The following is a 21,278-nucleotide window of genomic DNA, read 5'->3' on the forward strand; positions in this document are numbered from 1 at the left end:
CTCGACTTCCTATATGAACTTACGTTCTCTTTGGTCCCGATTGCTTGTTTCTCACTTTTATTTTTCCATTGTGTGTTTCTGTTCATTTTAAGCCCCCTCAAATGTTTCATGGAACAAAAAAATACAAGCCAAGTATTTCTCAACTTTCAGTTTTTGATCCAAACACTGGAAACCAGAGAGAAGAAATATGGAAGGTTTTTTTTTTTTCCTTAGTCAAAAGACAAGTGTTGACTAGTGCCTGTTATTTGGCTCCAGTCATTTATTCTCATTGAATAATCAAATGTCCACGTTTTCTGAGCTATGATTAAGAAACCTTCAGCCTTTAATTAAAGATAGAGTTTCTGCCCTTGAGTTTATACTTTGGTCAATTATAATATCGACATATTGACTACGAAGAGATAGCTCTAACTCGTCAAACCAGAGTGTGTCCCTATGTGCCCCTGGATAAGGGCTCTTAACCAGGGTCCACGGGGATCTGCAAACCTGGATGGGGGAAAAAATGACATTTTCACTAACCTCTAACTGACATTTAGCATTTCCTTCTACTATGAAGTTAGGCAGAAAATCACAGAGGTATTCATGCCCCTGGGACTTCGTCACCAACTTGAAAGCACAGGATTTTTCATATCCCATTACGACGACTGCAGATACCTCACAATATTAACTTTGAAATTATGGCAGTTATTAGCCCCGCGATCAGATTGTGTTATATAATAGAGCAGCAAAGAAGCATGCATTTCACGCTGTCGAATAATTTTTAAATAGTTTGATAACTGTATTTCCATATAATTGGTTTCCTTTGAAATCCTGTGCATTTTATTTTATGTGAAAATATTCTGAGAGGTGGTCCAGAGGCTTGAACAAAGGGGTTAAGACTGAAACAAATATAATATTGTATGTCAACTGTAATTGAAAAACTTAACCCCCTTTCCCCAAAAAAACCCACAGGGTTAAGATGCCCCGACTGGGAACAAAGAGTTGACAGAGCCAACAGCGAGTGGGGCCGTTTGACCATGATGCCATGTGGCAAATGCTGGCGGTGGTGGGAGGACGTCACGGCTTCCAACAGCGCCACTTCTGATCGCACACCTAATCAGAAACAACTTTTCAAGTGGTGCTCCAAGTTCCCTAATTAGCAGTATTAGGTAAATTAGCTCAAACCACTTTCAATCAACCTCAGCAGACGGGAGGGAGTGTCACTGATTGCCCGGCTGCTTTAACAGCGCTTCTAATGGACGTGAAGGAGCCGTGGAGCTGGCTGATTGCTCAGGGTACCACTGCCCCTCACAACCTGCCTAAAGAGCTGAGCAAGGCTGGGCCTGGTGGCATGTCAACCAAGGCGCGTCACTTTCTGGCACTCACGTAACCCCTTTTTATATTTCTGTACGTTAAACTGTATAGCAAACTGACTTTACATCTTGGCATTTCTTGTAGTCTGGAATAGGCACCTAAAAATAAAAACCCAAGGCTAATTATACAGCTGTGGAAATAAACCTGAGTTAACTAAGCTTCTTTGAAAAACAACAACAAATCCTACTGTAAGAGGGACAAAAGCGCTTCTGCTCAGTGGAAACCTGAGTATCTATGGTGAGGAACGCAGTGCAGGCACGCATCACTCGTACGACAGGGATGCGATGTTGGTTGCATAAAAGACCCAATGTGGAAGGAAAGAAGGAAAGGGTGGGTCAGGCCCAAGATACATCCTCCAGGGACCACGTGGCCAACTGGCTAATGCTAACGCCGTGACAAGGCTAGAGCGGGTCCCCCGCACAGCCCATCCCCTCTGACTGCAAGCCTGAGAAACAGTGACCTGAGGACAGAACAGGGTCTGAGAGCAGCATTTGTAGATTAGCTCCCGCACCAGGAGACGACCCCTCCTAGTCCTGACAAGGAGAGAGGATGAACCAATTAGAGATTCCAATTCACAGAATGCAATGCAGTTATGAAAAGCCTGACATAAACCTCTAGGTATTGACATAAAAGGAGTTTTCCAGACAGACAGGAGGGGAAAAAGTAAGTCACAGAACAATGTGCACAGAATGAGGACATTTACCTAAGCCAAGGGTAACCATAGTGACCCCACAGAAGGACTTGGGGAGAGTGAGGGTACCCGGATTTTCTAGATACAGATTTTAAATCTTTACAAAGAGAACATATTCCCATACTGCTCGTCTAATTTAAAAATCTAATAAAATAACAAAACAGATCTGCAGCTGCCCAAGTCTGAATCCGCAAAAGATCAGAATGAAAAGAATTTAGCGTTTCCATGTGTCCGTCTTCCTTATTTCTGGGTCAGGCACGGATTCTTGTCTGCTGTATTCACTGAGGGAGTAGAAGTGTCTACAACAGTTCCTGGCGCAAAGTAAGCACTCAATAGAGATTTGTTAAGTAAATGAATTGATGATTTAATCCGGAAATTTGCACTGGGTGCCTCCTGTGCGCTAGCTACTTGCTAAAGATCATGGGACACTTACAGTGATCTATTTGACCTGCATTCACTGAATACCTTTTGTGTGCCCACCAGTGTTGAGTACTAGAGGAGAATCACACCAATAAGGATACCCACTCCCACTGTCCTTTAGGAATTTAGAATTAAGCTTGGGGGAAGGTGACCTTGTGGAGGGTTGGAGGAATGAGATAAGGCCTTTTCCTGGCCAGATCCTTAATCCTGGCTTTGGTTTTCAAAATTATGACTCTGAGGCTTTGCTTATCTTAGTCTGTCTTGTACCAGAATTATGTTCGTGCATTTATGCCTGCCCAGCTGGGGGCGGGGGAAATGAATGCCAACCTTCCTGGATTGTGTGAACGACGAAAGGACAAATGGCTTACTCTTTGCCTGAAGCCCAATACATCCAATCATTCCACCTTTGCTCAATGGCTTCTTTCCCGATTCTATGCATTCATTATAGAATTAGAAATCTCCAAATGGGGAGGGAGTCTTGACTGTCCCTTGGCAATGGCTACTCTTATCTGGACCTCGGCCCAGCCCTTCACATCATATTTAAGATAAGGGGCTACCGAACTAGATGAAATAGAACTTTTCCGATGGCACGTGGGTCTTCACGGAAAAGCACAGTTCCATTTGTCAGTGACTGTACTTCACACTCCCACAGAGTCTCCTGTTCCTCACCACCACACAGCTGACTCCTTTACTCACCCTCCAGCCTTCTGCAGCCACACCTGCAGAAGCCCAGTCCTTCTCTGCCTTGAAGTTAAGACTTTTCTGTCTAAGCGGGTTGCTCTACACTTACCTTTGTGCACATACCCTCGCCTTCAATTTGTCGGGATCGTTTCTGAATTTCATTCCATTTTCATACTGAGCCGCGTCAGTCCCAACAGAAAAGGTCCCCAAAATGCAGATATAAGATGCCTGGGTCATTTTAATTTGGAAGCTAAAATGTGGTTACTGTGCAACAGGTGTGCAGAAGTAAACATGGGGTACAACATTCACTCATTGGGAGGATACTGCCTTCTGTTTCCACCGATGAAAGGGTTCTTCCTCTATAAACCCGGAATTATCAATAACGCACATCCATATGTTCTCATCCGCAACGCTCTGGGCCAGACCTGATTTGAAGTTTGGGGTTTTTCAAACTTTCAAATACCAGTCCTGGGCACAGGGCACAGATTAACTAAACATAACCAGACCCCTCGAGCTGGGTCTGGAGTAATATTTCGCTAGCAAAACACATGCATATTCTCAGCAAACAGGATAAAGAGAGACTGTAAGTAGCCTCCTGTCAGTTCAAGTAAGTTTTGCTACCCACGGAATTAGTTTCAAACTTAAGAAAAAACTCTTAGTTTTCAGAGCTTTCTGAATCTTGGAACGGCGAATAAGGGATTATTCCCACGTACATGAGCCCCGTCAAACAGTCTCCTGACCGTTCTACATAAAGATCCTTTCAAAGCATGGATGTGTGTCTGTCTTCCTAAATACTTTGGTCCAGTTCTGTTTTGGAAGCCCTGCATACCAGAGGGCGACCGGCTTTGTTATTTCGACTCTTGTTTAGCAAGTAAAACAAAACCTGCAAACTTAAAGCATTTCCCTTCGGAAGCTGAACATGATTTAATAGTGATAAAAAAAAGTAGTGATAGTAGTTTTCTGGCTACACACCAGAATCTCTAACCGTGGAAGGGAATTTTCACAAACCTCTGTGTACACACAAAAATGGTACGTGACACTTTGAAAAGCAAACAATGCAGGGCCCTGGGCATTTGACTATTGTGCTTCTCAAGCTTGACCACTAGTCCGTTAAAATTCACCCATCACCCAGGGAATCCTGTTAAAATGCTGCTTCTGTCTCTTTAGGTCTGAGTGGCGCAGAAATTCTACACTTCAAAGAAGCTCCTGCCTACTGTCTGGGGACCATCCTTTGCGTAGCAAGGCTGCAGTGGGAACAGTGCCTGAAGTCTGGAAGCAGATGAACTTGAGCTAGATCCTGACTCCACCATTTGCAAGCTGGATGACCCTGGGATAAGCACTGAACTGCTCTGAGCCAGTTTCCACCATCAGTTAAAATGGAAACAACAACGACACCTCCTCTTCATAGCTATTGGCAGGTAAGCTTAGCAACACCGCTCCTGGCAGATAACAGACCCTGAGTTCCATCCTATGCCATCTGTGGTAGGCTGAATAATGCCCCCGCGAAAGGTGTCCACACCCCAATCTCCAGAATCTGTGAATATTTTACCTTAGTTGGCAAAAGGAGAATTTGTAGATGTGATAAAGTTAAGGATCTTGAGATGGAGAGACTGCCCTGGGTTATGTGAACGGGCCAATGTACTCACAATGGTTTTTATAAGAGGGAAGCAGGACGGTAGGAGGAATAGAATATGAGAGGATGAATCAAAGGTCAGAGAGGAGAGGAGATGCTATGTTTCTGGCTTTGAAGATGGAGGAAGGGGCCACATTCCAAGAAATGCGGGCATTCTCTAGAAGCTGAAACCTCCAGAAGGCAACTCTGAAGATCCATTTTTGACTTCTGACTTCCAGAATTGTACGAGGATACATCTGTGTTGTTTGAAGCCACTAAGTTAGTAGTAATTTGTTACAGCAGCGTAGGAAACTAATACACCATCTACTGGAATAATGCTAACGCAGGCTTGCCTCACTTTACATAAGAGAGCATTTCCTGAGACTGAATCATCAACCGAAAGGAAATTCTGTAACAGTTGGAGTTCAATATACAAAGAATTCTTCAAGGAGACTATACCAAGGGAAGAATTCCTCCCGCATTATATGTTTTATTCGGTTACAGCAATTTTTTTAAAAAACAGGGCTGGACACACATGTTGTTAACAAACTGTGCTAAAGGCTGAAAGGAATCTCTTGCACTCTAACTGTATCAGCATGTTCTGATTTGTCGGCTTCTCACAAAATTGCTGAAATCTAACAAGACTTCTGGGGACAATATCACTACATTGATGCCTCCACGTCAGGAGGACGGAAGGAAGAAAGTAATCCTGGACTTCAGAGTGAAGGATTGCAAATCAATGGTCTCAATATTTGTACAAATCTTCATTTGCTATTTATAATGTGGCTTATCCCATAGAGAAACTTTATAAAATAAGAAAATACCAAGATAACGAAAACAATGTCTGCAGAACAAAACGTGTTTCAAAACTAAATAGACGTTGTCCTGCATTCTTCAGCTCCTACGGCTCCTCTTACCAGCCTGGTTCTGCATTTCCCTTGGCAGCCTCTAAGCTCCATGGAAGTCCCTGGTCGCTCATTTCCAGCTACGACATCCACAGCATCCAGCACTGGCACTCGCTTTACACACAGTAAGTATCAGGACGGACATTAATAATGGAAAAGTGTATTACGACTTTCGTTAGAAAAAGAATTACCCGTCAAGTTCTCTTTCTCCAGTCTGAACTTAAAACTACTTGGTCCAAGATACTATTTATCGTAGAATTAAAAGGACGCTTTCTGATTTTACTTGCCTATTAATATAAGCATTGGATAATTAACAACGTGCTACGCAGTCACAGCGAATAATGACTTTCTTGGTGTTGGCCCCTGCATAGGAGCTAAACGAGGGGAAAGCCTCTAATTGCATATTAAAAAATGGTAACTAGTTTGAAAACATTCTGTTTAATCTCAGACCACAGTATTCAAAACAGACACTGTGCTTTTGCTGGCTCAGGTACAACCTCACAAAACCGTCCAAGTCTTTAGAACAGATATAAATTCTGCTTGGGTTGCACTGAATATAAAATACATATTCAAAATTTACCAGTTCACATTTATGAGGCCTTCTGACCAACTGGGAGGGTCAACCATAAAAACTCTCTTTTCATTTTCTTATGTTTAGTATATTTTACTTAAGAAGCAATGGAATCCCATGGAAAGCATTCGTTTTAAATCTTGGTTTGAAATAGGACTGAATACATTAACATAATTCAGAACAAGTCAGTAAACATCTACAAGAACACATACTATAATTCTAGTGAGTCCCGCAATACTCTATCTCCAAAGAAAAGAAACCACTGGACAGAAAAAGGTTCAATTTGGAATCTGATTTTCAAGGGTCCGATAAAAACAGAAGTTTGCTCACTGTGTGGCCCAGAGTTAGAGTCTAGCTGATGCTCCAGTACTTAGGGGCCAAATGATTCCCCGGCAACCAGCTAACGGCACAGCAGACCACTTGGAAGTAGCAGTGATCTGTCTGGTCAATGAACACCCTATGTTGGTTTACCATGTAAACCAAGACTTTGAGTCCTGCTAAGATTTCCAGCCCCTTTAGGTTACGGGGGCACTCTGTGGTCACGTCAGCCCTGCACAATCCCAGCACCTGGGAACCCTTGGCCAAAAGCCACCAAGGGTGGCAAGTTCACATGCAGCTAAGACTTGACCCCTCTGCAAAATGAAACTCAGCAACTCCCTGCGACGCGCTTCCGGACTGAGCTGCTGAGATGCTCGGCACATGCACAAAGGTCTAGCAGCATCTGCCACTGCTCTGCACAGCCCCGGACTGTTAAGGTTTTAGGTTCTTGCTGCATCTATGGGCTCTCGGCTTGGAAACCGAGACCCTAAGAAGGTAAAGGGTCTGTGCAAGCTCAGCCAGTGTCGGGGCAGCTGGGGAGCTCGCATTCCAGCCACTGGAGCCCTAGTTCATCTTCCAGGTCCTGTCACCTGGCACCTAGAGGCCCAACAGCAGGACAGGCTGCTCCTCCATGGATGACATCACTGGGCTCTACTCGGTGGGAGTCCATGACGTGGACATGCGCACATCTGTGACTTGTGTAAGGTACCAGTAACAGAATGAGGGAAGGTCTGATGGATCTCCCCGCTGCTTACACTGCCGGGACTTTGGGAGAGCAATTCGGGGCAGCTGCTTTTCCACTCTCCCCTCTTCATTCTGGGATTGTTCTGGATAGGTAGGCTGCCAGACGAGTGAGCTCTGATGGTGAGGGCTTACTGCAAAGAGCCTCAGCTTCTAAAGGCCCTGGACATGGTCGCAGGACTCATGAGTCTTGGTTTACAAGGTAACATTAGATGAAAACAAACATCCACGGCCACTGCAGTGCTTTCTGCACTGGTCTTCGAGCCATGGCTATTCCACTAAGCAGACAACAGGACCCGGCTAAGAGTGGCCATTGGTACCTGCTCTGCCTCCCTAATGGGCAGGGGCAGTTTCTACTTGCTTATACTTGCTCACTGGGCTTTATTCTTGCCTGGAAGAAAAGGATATTTAGAGTAGGGGAGGAAACAAGAGGAAGCGAGTTCTAGAAGGCATCTATTATTTTGACTCTCCCAGCATCCCACTCTTCTTTAGGGGGACCATCCTGTTCTTCAGACCACGTGGCTGCAGTGCAGCTGACCCCACCCCTGGCTCCGGGGGCCTTGTGAGCCAATGGATATCGCTTAGAGACTTTGTAGCACCAAGAATAAGGCACTGCTTTCCGTTTTCTGTGCGAAGGATGTAAACCCCACTACCCAGAGGGAGCCTGCATGAGAATGATGAAGTCAACCCAGAGGAAGGCAGGGCTGAGCAAAGGAGAGACCGAGTCCTGAAGCAACCTTTAACCCTCGGGATCCAGCCATCGCTGAAGCCCAGGTCTGCCCTTGGTCTTTACAGTCCTATAAGGTAATACATACCGTGTTTCCCCGAAAATAAGACCTAGCTGGACCATCAGCTATAATGCGTCTTTTGGGGCAAAAATCAATATAAGACTCAGTATTATATCATATTATATTATATTATATTACATTATATTATATCTGGTCTTATAGTAAAATAAGACAGGGTCTTATGTTAATTTTTGCTCCAAAAGGCACATTAGAGCTGATGGTCTGGCTAGGTCTTATTTTCGGGGAAACACGGTACCTTTAAAAAAAAAATCCAGTTTAAGTTAGGTTTCCATCACTTGACACTGGAAAAGCACTAACCAATACAGGAGAAATAAAAGTGTAAGAAGAGGAAAACGAGAAGAGAAGATTACATTTTACGGATATCTTATGTGAAAGCAGTTCAAGTTTGCCCCCTGGAAATAAAGAAAGGTGACACGTGGGAATCTGTTTCATTTTTCACATTAAGCTCAGATCATCAAAACTGTAGCTCTGCCTAATGACTGTGATTAATCTCGCCAAATTCTAAATAGAAAATGAGTGTGCATTTTCTGATGTTCGAGGATACTGCAACAGTCATGAAGAAGAGAAATGAGCCATTACCGAATAAAGATATCTTTGAAGGGAAATCATTTTTTCTGCCCAAACTTGGCCATGACTGGGTGAAGGACAAAAGGTCACAGCAACAACCCAAGCCTTACCTGGCATGGCATGGATGAGGTCGCCACACAGAACAAAGAATCTGGGTTTGGGGTTCAGCTTGTTGATGGCCTGGACAGCTTGCTCCGTGAGACGGATCTCCTGTTCCCACTCGTCCCCACCGCTATCAGAGTCCCCAGTGGACCAGGCCTTCATCAGTCCAAACTGTGGGTCTGCCCCCTGGATGAAGTAGAACGGGCCTTTCCATTCTCTTTCCTTTTCTAAAGAAAGAAAGAGGGAAGGAGGGAGGGAGGGAGGGAGGGAGGGAGGGAGGGAAAGAAGGAGAGAGGGAGGGAGGGAGGAAAGAAGACAAGGAAAAGAGGAGATCAGAAACATTACAAAAACTATCAGGGAAAGCATCCAGGTTACTGTGTGAGGGGACACAATATTTTTCTTAAATTAAGTAGGTCATTTTAATAAGCTGCTTTCAGACATACCATTTTCCTGTCATAGTTGAGAGGATTTTGATTTATACTAATTATTCCTGGGACCTGGTGATTCCCAAAGGCCAGGAAAAACCACGTGGGCTGCAACAGCCACACAACCAAGCTGTTTGTCTAAAAGTTAGCTGGCCAAAATGGAGCTCAGAGGCGCAACAGCACGCTATTATCGAAGATATTAGTATTCAATAATAGTTTTTTAATTAGAATTAAAAATACCCCAAATTGAAAGCTGCCTGAAGTATTATATTTAAATTACTAAGTGAAATGCTTTCAAATCTTTTATGCCAGGCTTAATGGCACAATTTGCACTGTTTTGGGGGATGTGACAGAATTTTAATTATAAAACTTGGAGCTCGGAAGCTCTGGCTATCTGGTGGGAAATGCCATGCCAGAAATGAAATCTTGAAATGAGTTAGTCAATGTGAAAAAAAAAGAGGATGTTAACATTTCAAAGGCAGCAGGATGTGGGCACCCGTGAGGGGTGAGGCTGGAGGGTGGGGAGGAAAGGGAGCTAGGTCACGTGCCCTGAAATTATCAGGCTTTCCCTTCCTATTGGCTCCGCTGGCCCAGAGCTTCTCTGGCCACAGGCCGCTACAGTTACCTGCCAAAAGAACCACAACCAGCGCCTGCTTCTGCAGAGCTGGAATGCCCATTCACGGGCATGGGTTTCAAACATTTTTGGTTTTTTTTTTTAGAGGGGGGGACATCTGTGTCCCTTCCTTCAACCAAAACCTCACAGGGCAGACCAATGTTGAAAACACGGAGCTGCCTCTGCCCGGCTGGGATCTGGGCACAGAGCAGTTTATCCTCTAAGGAACCTGAAGCCCAGAGAGGTGACGTGATTTGCCTAATGGCACAGCTGCAATCAGTGACAGGGACAAAAGTACCCTGTAATCAGTGACAGGGACAAAACTACCCCACAATCTTGAGACTGTTTTCTTCTTTTTAATAAATGCATGTATTCTGCATGTTAACTGAGTAAGTGGCCTTTCCTTGGGAAGTGATGGAGATGCTACAATTCCCAAAAGCGCCTTGGAAGCACTGCATGTCTGTGTGTCCGCTTCAGTCGTGTGTCCGCTTCAGTCGTGTGTCCTGCAAGCACTTACTGAGGGCCTACTGTTTCCCAGGCCCCATGCGAGATACACGGAAGGGACCAACACAGGTGATGTCCCTGCTCGCTTGGGCTTAGTGCTCATGGGGCAGATTGACAAGGAAACGAGCAGAGACTCGAGCCAGAGGGTACCAAGGGCCGCAAAAGGATGAAGAAGGAAGCAACAGCTAAGTTAAATTGGATGCACAGGGAGGGCCTCTCTGAGGTGGTGTCGTTCAGAGGAGCCAGTTGTACGTAACCTTTTTAAAGTCCAGGGCCACCCTGCCCCCCACACCTCGCTTACTATCATCTTAAAGGAAACCTCTGGAATTAGGCCTCCATTCCTTCTTACGTCCTTTTTCAGAACTCGAAAAGACAAGCACGCAAACCAACAAAACAACCTGTGCATACGCTGTAGAACAAACTGCATGTGCACATTAATGCAGCAGTTGTTGACCTACAGCTCAGAGTGCTGGCTGCTCAGTGAAATCATAACCAAGCTGAAGAAGCGGAACAAGGTCTGCCTGACACCCCGGCGTGTGCGTCTCATCACTCTCATTGCTAAGGACAGCGATCCAGCACGCTAACGGAGTCAGCTCATTCACGGAGACCTTACTGTGTGAGGCTGAAAGACTCCAAGATGGCCCCAAAGATGGCTGTGCTGTGACAGTCACATCCTAGAGCAACCCTTGGACCTAGCGACTCACTTCCAATAAACAGAATACGGTGATACGTGTCCCTTCAGGGACCAGGCAGGCCCAAGATATAGAAATAACCTAAATGCCTCTCAAGGGATGAATGAAGAAAGAAAATGTGGTAAGTGCATACAATGTGTTATTAGTCAGCCTTAAAAAAAACACATGGAAATCCTGCCACATGGGACAACATGGCTGGACCTGGAGGACATTATGCTAAGTGAAACGAGCCAGCACAGAAAAGACAAATACTGTCTGATCTCATTTATATGTAGATTTTTAAACGGTCAAGCTCAGAGAAGCAGAGAGTAGCGTGATGGTTGCCAGGGGCTGAGGGCAGGGGCAGTGGGGAGGTGATGGTCGAGGGTACAGAGTTCAGCTGTGCAGGATACAGAAGTTCTGGAGATCTGTCATTATACAGCATGGTGCCCATAGGTGACTGTACTTTACTGCACACTTAACATCTGCTAATAAGGCAAATCTTATGCTGTGTTCTTATTACATAATAATAATAATAATAATAATAATAATAATAGGGGAAGGAGGAAACATTGGGAGGAGGTAGTGATGGTTTCACAGGTGTATACTTATCCCTAAACTCATTGAATTATACATATCAAATATGTACAGCTTTTTACATGTCAATCATACCTCAATAAAGTGGTTTTAAACAGAGATTAGGCTAAAGAAAGAGCATGACTTTCATCTTGCTCACTCTTTCTGTCTCTTCTGCAGCCCTGACTCTGGAAGAGAAAGGCTGCCTATGGAGAGGCCAGTGTGGCAAGGAACCGAGGGAGGCATCAGCCTGTGAAGAACTGAGGTGCTTCACGCAACAACCCAACCACATGAGTGACCCGGGAAGAGGGAGCCTCCCTAGTCGAGCCTCCCGATGAGACCACAGCCCCAGCTGACACCTGGGCTGACGGGACCCCTGTGAGTCCCCAGGTAAGCTGCACTGAGATTCCTTGGGACACAACATGCGAGTTGTTTCAAGCTGCCAAGTTTCAGGGTGACTTGTTACATAGTAAGGGATACCAACGGGTCAGGCATTAAAAATAAAGGGCCAGGAAGGAGTCAGCAAGACCTCCGCAAGAGCTGAAGGTGGGTGTCATAAAAAAACACTGAGATTCTGATTTGTGTTTTAAAGTTAATTGTGAGCATCGTTTATTTATTTTACTTGAAAATAACCTTTTTGCACCAAGGAATGTTTTGACTTACATTCCTGTTTCTGAGACAGTTTGCAGAGCTGTTTAAACTGGATGATCAGAGCCAGGTAAGGGAGGTGATCGTCACCCCAAGGTTGAAACGTAAATCAATATTCTATAGCAAATAGAATTTATGAACATTTTTCTACAGCAAACGTTTTAACAGATTCAGTTTCTTATGACAAACCACCACAGTCTTGAAAAGTCAATAGTTCTTGGAGGTACTAAAATACATTTTTCATTATTACTTGTTTACTTAGTAAAATCTTATACAGAATCTCAATTTTATGATGACGAGGCACAAAATAAATAGATTTGACCTAAAATGAATAACAGTTCACATTTCACGATTCCATCTATTAACACCTTATCGATCAAATAAAGGCAATTTATTGGCTCAGGGCCCTGCATTCTGGGTCCTCTTATGGTTCCTGCTACAGATGCTTGTGGTCTTTGGTCTCATCTTAATTTTAATCAAGGCTGAATTCTAGATGTTTGAGGCTTATGATGCTTAGTTCTAGAGGGAAGAATCTTTTGTACATATATTCCCCCCATCCCTGATGAAAGTGAATTGTTAATATTTGCATTAAATTATTTCACCAAAGTCCAGAGCTACCAGCAGAGCAGAGCACAGATATTAGATAGCTGGCATCTAGGAGAGCCAGGGAGAGCCCGCAAAGCCATCTCTTCCAGGGCAGAGCAAGTGTCTGCCCCTGGCACAGCCCAGCTTGTCTCCTTAGCCCCCTTGAAAGCACTGTCCTGGCAGTTCAAGCCATGGAGTTTGAATACACTGAGGTCCATTCCTAAAACGCACTGACACATCATCACAGCACTAGAAAAGACATGTAAGTACCCAGCGGGGAGTTTTTTGGTTTGGTTTTGGTTTTGTTTTTTCCCTAGTCAAAGACTTAAACATGAAACTGCCAACTGAAGAACTTGAAATTGTCAATGCTGAGGGGATTCTCCGAGTTCCTTTCACCGACTCTCTTATTTAACCAAGGGGGACAATGAGGCCTGGCTAGGGAATCTGACTCATGGTTTAAGTCCAAGGTGACACAGTAAATAAGCAGCAGCTTCCACTGTTCAGAATCTCAGTGCTACCAGGCTGGTCCGAAGAGGAGAGCCACAAAGTAAATGGAATGGGCCCTGAGCTCCCCGAAAGTTATCCACCTCCAAGAAGACATTTTTGTCTCCAAAAAGTTTCCTTGGTAAATAAGAAGACTGTACCCAGTAATGACGCAGGCCAGGCCCAGAGCTTTACCCAGTGGACAGACACCGTCCCAGCCGACAGCACAGGGCCAACTCCGGGTGGAGGCTGTGGCCCAGAACCACCATCTTCTGTGGGCTGCTGCCAATCTCGCCAAGAGATTATAAACTCCAGATCTCTGGATGTGGTCTGGCTAGCAGACGTGTCCTGTTTGGCTCCTACGGTGTTTATAAAATTTTGAATTTGTTGGCCAACATTTTTGATTCACGAGTTTCTCTATACATACACTTGGCTTTGTGATTTCTAGTGGAAAATCCGGCCACAGCAGGTCCCAGGGGAGGGTGCCAGCGGTCAGCTGGGGCTGAGCAGTGGCTGCCCCTCTCCAGGGGCATGGACTCTCGAATTCACCACACTCCACACCTGGCCCAATTCAGCACCAGGCCCCCGCAGACATCTGCGATGACAAGCCAAAGTCAACTGGCGTGAGAGGCAGAACCAGGCGTATGAGGCCCAGAGCGCTGCCTTCAAGGCACCTGTTTAAACTGGACAATGAGAGCCTGGGAAGAGGGAGCCTCCCCAGTCGATCGAGGATATAAGTGCAGAGAACTGTCCAGCTAGGAGTGCTGAAGTCTGCCCATGTGACAAGCCCGGAAAAACAAGCCCTGAGTTACCACCGCACATTACCACAATGTGTTACCATAGCCGGCATCAAATAGCTAGTACAGCCTAAATCAAATGTTTTAATTCATTTAAAACTATTTTTTAAAGGAAATATTGGCCTTAAAAAGAAATCTGATTCATCCATCGTACAGAGATTTGGCCACCTCCAAATTTTACCTGATAGACTATGGACAGGAAAACCCTGGGAGTCTTCTTTAAGCATTATCAGATGCAAAACAACTGCACAGAGAAGAATCTTAAAAACCTTTAAAAATTCACACAATGCCTTACCATTAATCCCTCCTATGAGACTCTGTTCATGTGCCAATATCCTGCCTGAAAGACAGATAATTCAAATTGCAATCGCTCTTCACAGTTTGCACTTTTAATATCACGAACTAAATGTTTTCTCAAATTTGTCTCTGCCAATATTCCTCTCATTTTTATTATACCTTTTGGGCATATTTGTCAATCGTTAATGAAAGCTGACTTTTTAATATATACCAAGAATTAGAAATTTCATTGATCCTTTCTCTATTACCAGTTAATCAATGACTGACTGTAATAAAAACACTCCCAAAAGCAAAGGAATCACTGTTTGCATCACCCAACTAGGACAAGGCCAACGGGAGTCAGACGTATCGTTCATTAATACCTAATACTATAATAATGTGCGCTCTCGTGATGTGCCGCACCTGTTGCTGTACAGGCAACCTCAAATAACTCAAGGTGGAATACAATGATAAACAGCTTTTTTAATTCCTATAAATTCTCATTTTCTAAATCTACCCATTTCTTTCTTCCCCATAGCACAACTATCTGATGATGTATGTACATACATATGTATACACACACACACACACACACACACACGTATTTACATACTTCAGCCTTCACATCTTTTCCTTCACATATTGTGGGTATTGATTTGGTTATAAAAAGGCAGAGACGGGAGCTTCACAGCTGCCTGCAGGCTTTTGGGCTAAAGAGCAAATGCAAACAAAATGCAATTTTGGTAGTTTTTTCACAGCAGCGATCTGCACAGTGAATCACTGTCTAAATATCTTCAGCAATAACCCTAAAATCTGGGGACTAATCTTATTTTAGTGGTAAACAAAAACAAAACAAAAAACCAGGAGCAAAACCATCTTCACCACACTGGGGCTCTTTCCGCTTTAACAACCCAAATGTCCCAACAATAAAACTGCCAGGGCTCAATGCAACAGTCAACATTGGGTGCCTCGGGCTGGGAGGGAGGGAGGGGTGACCACTAAGGGGTGCGGGCTTTCTTTTTGGAGTGGTGATGATGTTCTAACACTGTGCTGATGGTTGCACAACTGTGACCAGACTAAAGCCATTGAATTGTTCACTTTAAAAGGATGAAGTGCGTGGTATGTGAAGCTGTTAAAAAACAATTCTGTCCATCAGGACCCCTTACGGCCCCCAAATCGTGAACTGACAGCAATATCCTCAGAGTCTCCAAATGACATTTCCTAGGTACCAAGTGAATTGATCCAACCTGTCTTTCCTTGGCCTAAATGCATCCGAAAGGTAGTTTCTGATACACACAGAAGCTTCTGAGTCATGGCTTGGCTGCCACACTTGCCATCTGGGAAGGAAAGACCTGCCAAAATCTTATCTGCAGCCCTTCGGAGGAGTGAGAAAGCAGACGGGCAGGACGGCTCTGCCGGGCGGCTTTCAGCACCACTGGCTTGGCCGACGCTGTTCTAGACAACGGCCAAAGTAGGAAGGGCACTTCCCGAACCTCTCTCTCTTTTCAAAAGCAGAACTCCACTTGGGGTTTGCCTGTTCTGGGTGGATGTTTGCTATGGCTTTTTCCCGCCATCCCCCATGTTCCCCTGCCTGACGAGCAGGCGGTGCTTGGGGGACAGCTGGAAGGCGGCACTGTCCCTGGGCAGACGCAGTCCTGCAGGCAAAGGGCCCGGCAAGCAGGCCCTGGACGTGAAGTGAAGGCAATGAAGTGGGGGCAGATGCAGCTCCTTGCGAGGGCAGCCACTGGGTAACAGAAACCTCCTGCTGCAGCTGTGCGAGTAAAGCACCAACCGCAGAGCGGGGTGGTTTGCAAAGGTCCTGGTGGTGGGCTCAATACCTGGGCTTCTCTTTTGTTTTGTCCAGAGAATACGTGGTGCGTGTAAGCAATGGGTTAGGCAGATCCACGCACGTGAGCCAGGGGTAGTATATTCATTCAGATTCATTTGTTTATTCACACAGCAAATGGCCACTGAGTGTCCGCCGACACCTTCCTGCAAGCGGGCTTCCTGCCCTCCAGGGAATTCTGGGCTAGAGGCAGGAAAGGACATCAAAGGCACTGAAATAAACACACAACTGTAAGTTCTAGTAAGCGTCATAAAGGAACAAAATGGATGAAGGTGAGGGACAGGGGACCTCATTTCGAATGGGAGAATCGGCATAAGCCTCCTAAACTGTGACCTGAAGAATGAGAAAGCACAGAGTGAAAAAGAGAGGAGCAGACATAAGCCATGTCGAGGGGTGACGGACCCGGTTTTGGTTTCAAAGAGACGACTCTGAATGCTGCCCAGAGACTGGCTCGGCGGCGGGGCCGGAGTGGCCCCAGAGGACCGCTGGAATTGTCCAGGTGACGGATGGGGTGGCAGGGTTCACAGTGGTGGGAGCTGGGAAGGACAGAGGTGGGCCACACCAGGGGGAGCGCTGCAGGCTGGCCGGACAGGACTGTGCACGGCTGGCACATGGAGAGGAGGGGAGCAGCGGAGGTCAGGAATGACTCCTAGGCTTCACCGGACAGGTGTGTGCGGGAGGACCGGGAGCAGCAGAAGAGGAAGCACCTGGCCTATTCCAGGGGGTTCTGGTGCGGAGGCCAAAGGGCCGGGGGCCAGAAGAGTCGTGTGCTCTTCTTGGTCCTCCCACGTACTAGTTTGGGACCGGAAATCACCAAAGTGTCACAGCGTCCTCACAGATCAAGTCAATGCGTCCATTCCCGTGGCTGCACCTCCCACGTCGGCCAACACTCTGCCTTCGCTTTACGACTGAGGACCTGCTGCATTAGCACGACTAGGTTTTGTTCCTTTTCCTTTAAACAAGGCGACACGGGGAGCTTGGACAATCTTTCCCTCAACAAGTAGTTGCTGAGTATCTGACTGCCCCTCACACTTGGTTCTGAGAGGAGGCGGCAGCAGGTCTGTGGCTCCCGGAGTCTCCAGCTGTCACGGCCCCATGTCCCCGCCCCTTCCTCGTTGGAGGGTTTCACAAAGCTGAAAACACACGCTGCACAACCGCACAAAGTTGTCAGCTGGTCGTCTCGGTGAAGAAGACGCGCTCTCAACAGACCCCCCCACTAGACGGAGGGGAAGGGCTTCCCGACACTCGCCGTGCCCTCTATAAAGGAAGCGACCGCCATCAGGGCGAGCTGATGGCTGCACCATGCTCGGCGCACCGCTGCCCCAAGGGCTTTGCTCACCCCGTGTCCATCTCAACTGGCCCCCAGATCTGCGTATGCTAGCACTTCAAACACGAAGCCAGAGAAATATAAACATAAAAAGGGATGTTTCTAATAAAACTAAGACGGGTGTTTTGGGAAGACTCAATAAAGGCAAGCTGGTGAGAATAAAATACTATTGAATTAGGTGCTGGGGAGACAAGTGTACAAGATTTGAAGAAAAAGAAAACATCAGCCTAGAAGCATTCTTCACTGGAGTGCTTTCCAAGTGGTTTTTAACTGACTGCTCCACTGGAAGAAATCCAAACTGGAGAAGATTCATTATGGGCGTTTAGGTAAGAAAGGCGCCAGGGCAGGCCCACCTGCAAACCACACTCCAAGACAAGCCCGTGGCCCGACCCCAAAGACTGGCAAATGAATGTACATTTATAGTTTACGTTAAAATGAAATGTTTAAAGAAAGTGTGGTATTTTTATGATACCCCTCGTGAACTAATTTCTTCTATTCATTAGCCAAATGAATAGGCTTCTACTGTAGTTCAAAAAACAAAGGAAATTTTCTAATAATTAGACCTTTACCCTACACCATACATAAAAATTTTCTCAATATGGATCAAGACCTAAATTTAAGAGCTTGAACTACAATACTGTTAAAACAGAGGAGTAAACCTTCATGATTTGGGGTGGACTAAGATGTCTTAGAGATGACATCAAAAGTACAAGTGATAAAAGTTGGTAATTTGGACTTCATCAGAACTAAAAACTTTGGTGCTGCAAATGATGTCGCCAAGACAGTGAAAAGACAATCCAAAGAACAGGAGATAACATTGGCAAATCACATATTTGTATCCAGAATATACAAAGAACTCTTACAACTCGATAATAAAAACAGAAAAAAACCTTATTAAAAATCGGGTAAAAGATCTGAACAGACATTTCTGCAAAGATTATAAGTAAGCACGTGAAGCACATGCTTATAAGTAAGCCAGTAAGCACGTGAAAAGATGTTCAACATCATTAGCCATTAGGAAAATGCAGACCAAAACCACGAGATTCTGTTTCACACCCATTGGGCTGGTTATAATAATAAAAAGAAAAAAAAAACAGACAATAACAAGATACGGAGAAATTGGAACCCACATACACTGCTGGTGGGAATGTAAAACGGCACAGCTGTTTTGGAGAACAGTTTGATGGTTCCTCAAAACGTTAAACGTAGTGACTTATATGACCCAGCAATTCCAACCCTAGGCATCTACCCAAGAGAAATGAAATATATGTTCATACAAAGACTTGCATGTGGACGCTCTGGGCAACTTTAGTTATAATAGTCAATGTCCAGATGGGGGAATGTCCATCAATGTCCAAAAGACGTCCAAGTGTCCATCGGTGGGTGAATGGATACACAGAAGGCGGTTATGCATACAATGGAATACGATTCGGCAAAAAGAAACACGGTGCTGTTATATGCTGCAGCAACACTGGTGAATCTGGAAAAGATTATGCCCAGGGAAAGAAGCCAGTCACAAAACACCCCAGATTATACGATTCCATTTATATGATGCGTCCAGTAAAAGCAAAGCTACAGAGGAAAATTAGTTGAGTGGAAATAGGAAGAAACTGGAAATGGGCACAAAGTTTGCTTTTTTGGGGGCGGGAGACTGAAATGTTCGAAAACTGTGATGCTGCACAACTCTGTAAATTTATTAAAAACCATTGAATTATAAACTTAAAATGGATGAATGTTATGGTACCTCAATAAAGTTATTAAAAACTAGAAAAGCAAAGAAAAAATGGCATTCAAAAATAGAAGTTCATTTGGAAATCTCATAATGGAAATGTTATAATGGGAACTTTTTACACACTAATTGTGACTGATGATAATGAGGAGGAGATAAATAATCAAAATTCCTATTTTAGAAATAGGAAGCCTCTCAAATAGATAGCTGGTTTGACATGAATTACAGCATAATTAAAAGCATTCATTTCATTTTCTTCACTGATATGTTAGAATTTTTTTAACCACAATATTTTCAACCCTGTTCAGACTTGCATAAAAATTTCCAGGTCTACTCTTTACCGAAAAATTCTTAGGTGAGACCTGGAAGAGAAGGAGATGAAGTGATTTTTTTTTTTTTTTTTTTTTTTTTGCAGAGACTCCATTTATTCTCTGCATGTGAGAGGGTTACCAGAGGGCACCAAGAAATATTCAGGATTAGTGAATATAATTGGCTCCTCTGAAACAGCTTCAGAGGTTTAAAATGTCCAGGGAAGTAACCTTTTTAAGAAAACCAAGGAAGAGCCCTGTTCGCTAAGGTGGAAATATCCTCGTGGTAAAATGAACTGGGAAAACAGATTAGGACCGGAAAAAAAAAATTAAGGATAGGTCATTTTTAAAACATTTTATTTGACATTTCTCCCTTTGAGAATTCCTTCAAAACAGATGTTGCAAACTTTTCAGAAAGACAATTATTCGCTACAAGAAAGTGGTCTTAATTAGGATACGTGACAAGAAAATACAACGATCAATTCTCCTGATTGACACGAATATTTGAACATGCCTGAGGAATGTCAGCCTTCTCGTGTGAGACATGTACAATTTGCTTTTTGTAAACACCTGTCGACAGAGCCCAGCAGATGACGCTAACGGGGAATGGATGGCTGAAACCAATTTCACCTGTCACACTGCTGGGAGAAGCGTGTGGGAATATCATTGACGCATGGGAGTCACCGGGGTGGGGGGTGGTCTCAGAGGAAAGGGCTGGCCATAGGCTGAAGGTTGGGTCCCCAAATTCTTACGTTAAAACCTAACCCCCAATGTGATCATATTTAGAGGTGGGGCCTCTGGGAGGTGATTAGGGCTTGAGGGCTTAGGAATGGGGTGAGTGCCCTTATAAAAGGCACCCCAGAGCTCGCTCCCCGCTTCCACCTGGAGAGGACACAGCGAGCAGACAGCAGTGTGAACCAGGAAGAGGGTCCTCACCACACACTGCAGCTGCAGGGGCCTTGACCATGGACTTCCCGCCTCCACAGCTGTCGTTATAAACCACCCAGACTGGGGGATTTTGTTAGAGCTGCCTGAACAGACCAAGACTGAGCTCTTTCATGTATTTGCCAGGCTTCCCTAGAGAAAGAAAGTGTCTAGCTCATTCCAGAGGGGGCTTCTAGAAGTGAGTGTGAGAGCTCTCAGGGCTGAGATAGGCATGGTTGCTTGAATTAACCGAACCTCTGGGACAGGCTGTATTTGTGCAACAGACGGGAAAACCAGTTCCTTTCCTTCCTCTTCCGGGCCTGCCTTTGAAGCAACTCTACCAGCTCGAGGTTCTACCTGCCCACAGAGCCTGGACGGACATCGGACCCCCCGAGAGCATCTCTCAGGCCCCAGCAATGCTAACAGGGAACTAGAGCCCAGGGAGAAGTCAGTGACAGCAACAGAGGCAGCCTGGGGATGGACCAGGGGTTCGGTACCTAGGGAAGCAAACCAACGAGACTGGGGCGCCTAAGCCTAACCCTCCCAGGCGGGGCCTCTGGGCTGCGTGACCCACAAAGCATGGCCACTGGGGAGCTCAGCCCAGAGGAGACCGAGTGCAGGCCCCACTTCTAGAGAAGTCCAGAGTCATTTCCCCTCTTTCCAGCTCATCAATTTATCTTCTAAGTCTCTACATCCCCCTCCCATCCTTTTCCAGGTGAAGGACTCTCTCGTTCTCTGGTCCTACTGGCAGCCCTGTGGCAGCTCCAGCGGGCTAGGAAGCTTCAACACCTCAGCACCC

General features: G+C 45.3%; 1 protein-coding gene across 2 annotated transcripts in view; it reads right to left on the bottom strand.

Moving 5' to 3' along the window:
• CPPED1 (calcineurin like phosphoesterase domain containing 1) overlaps positions 1 to 21,278 on the bottom strand; it is a 77,527-nt gene that overhangs the window by 51,929 nt on the left and 4,320 nt on the right. For both annotated transcript variants that reach the window (XM_033101913.1, XM_033101914.1), the window contains exon 2: positions 8,776 to 8,994. In XM_033101913.1, coding sequence (XP_032957804.1) covers positions 8,776 to 8,994 — 219 coding nt within the window. The remainder of the gene's footprint in view (positions 1 to 8,775; positions 8,995 to 21,278) is intronic.

Source organism: Rhinolophus ferrumequinum, assembly GCF_004115265.2.
Source record: "Rhinolophus ferrumequinum isolate MPI-CBG mRhiFer1 chromosome 15 unlocalized genomic scaffold, mRhiFer1_v1.p scaffold_54_arrow_ctg1_1, whole genome shotgun sequence".
In the NCBI taxonomy this organism is placed as follows: Eukaryota; Metazoa; Chordata; class Mammalia; order Chiroptera; family Rhinolophidae; genus Rhinolophus; species Rhinolophus ferrumequinum.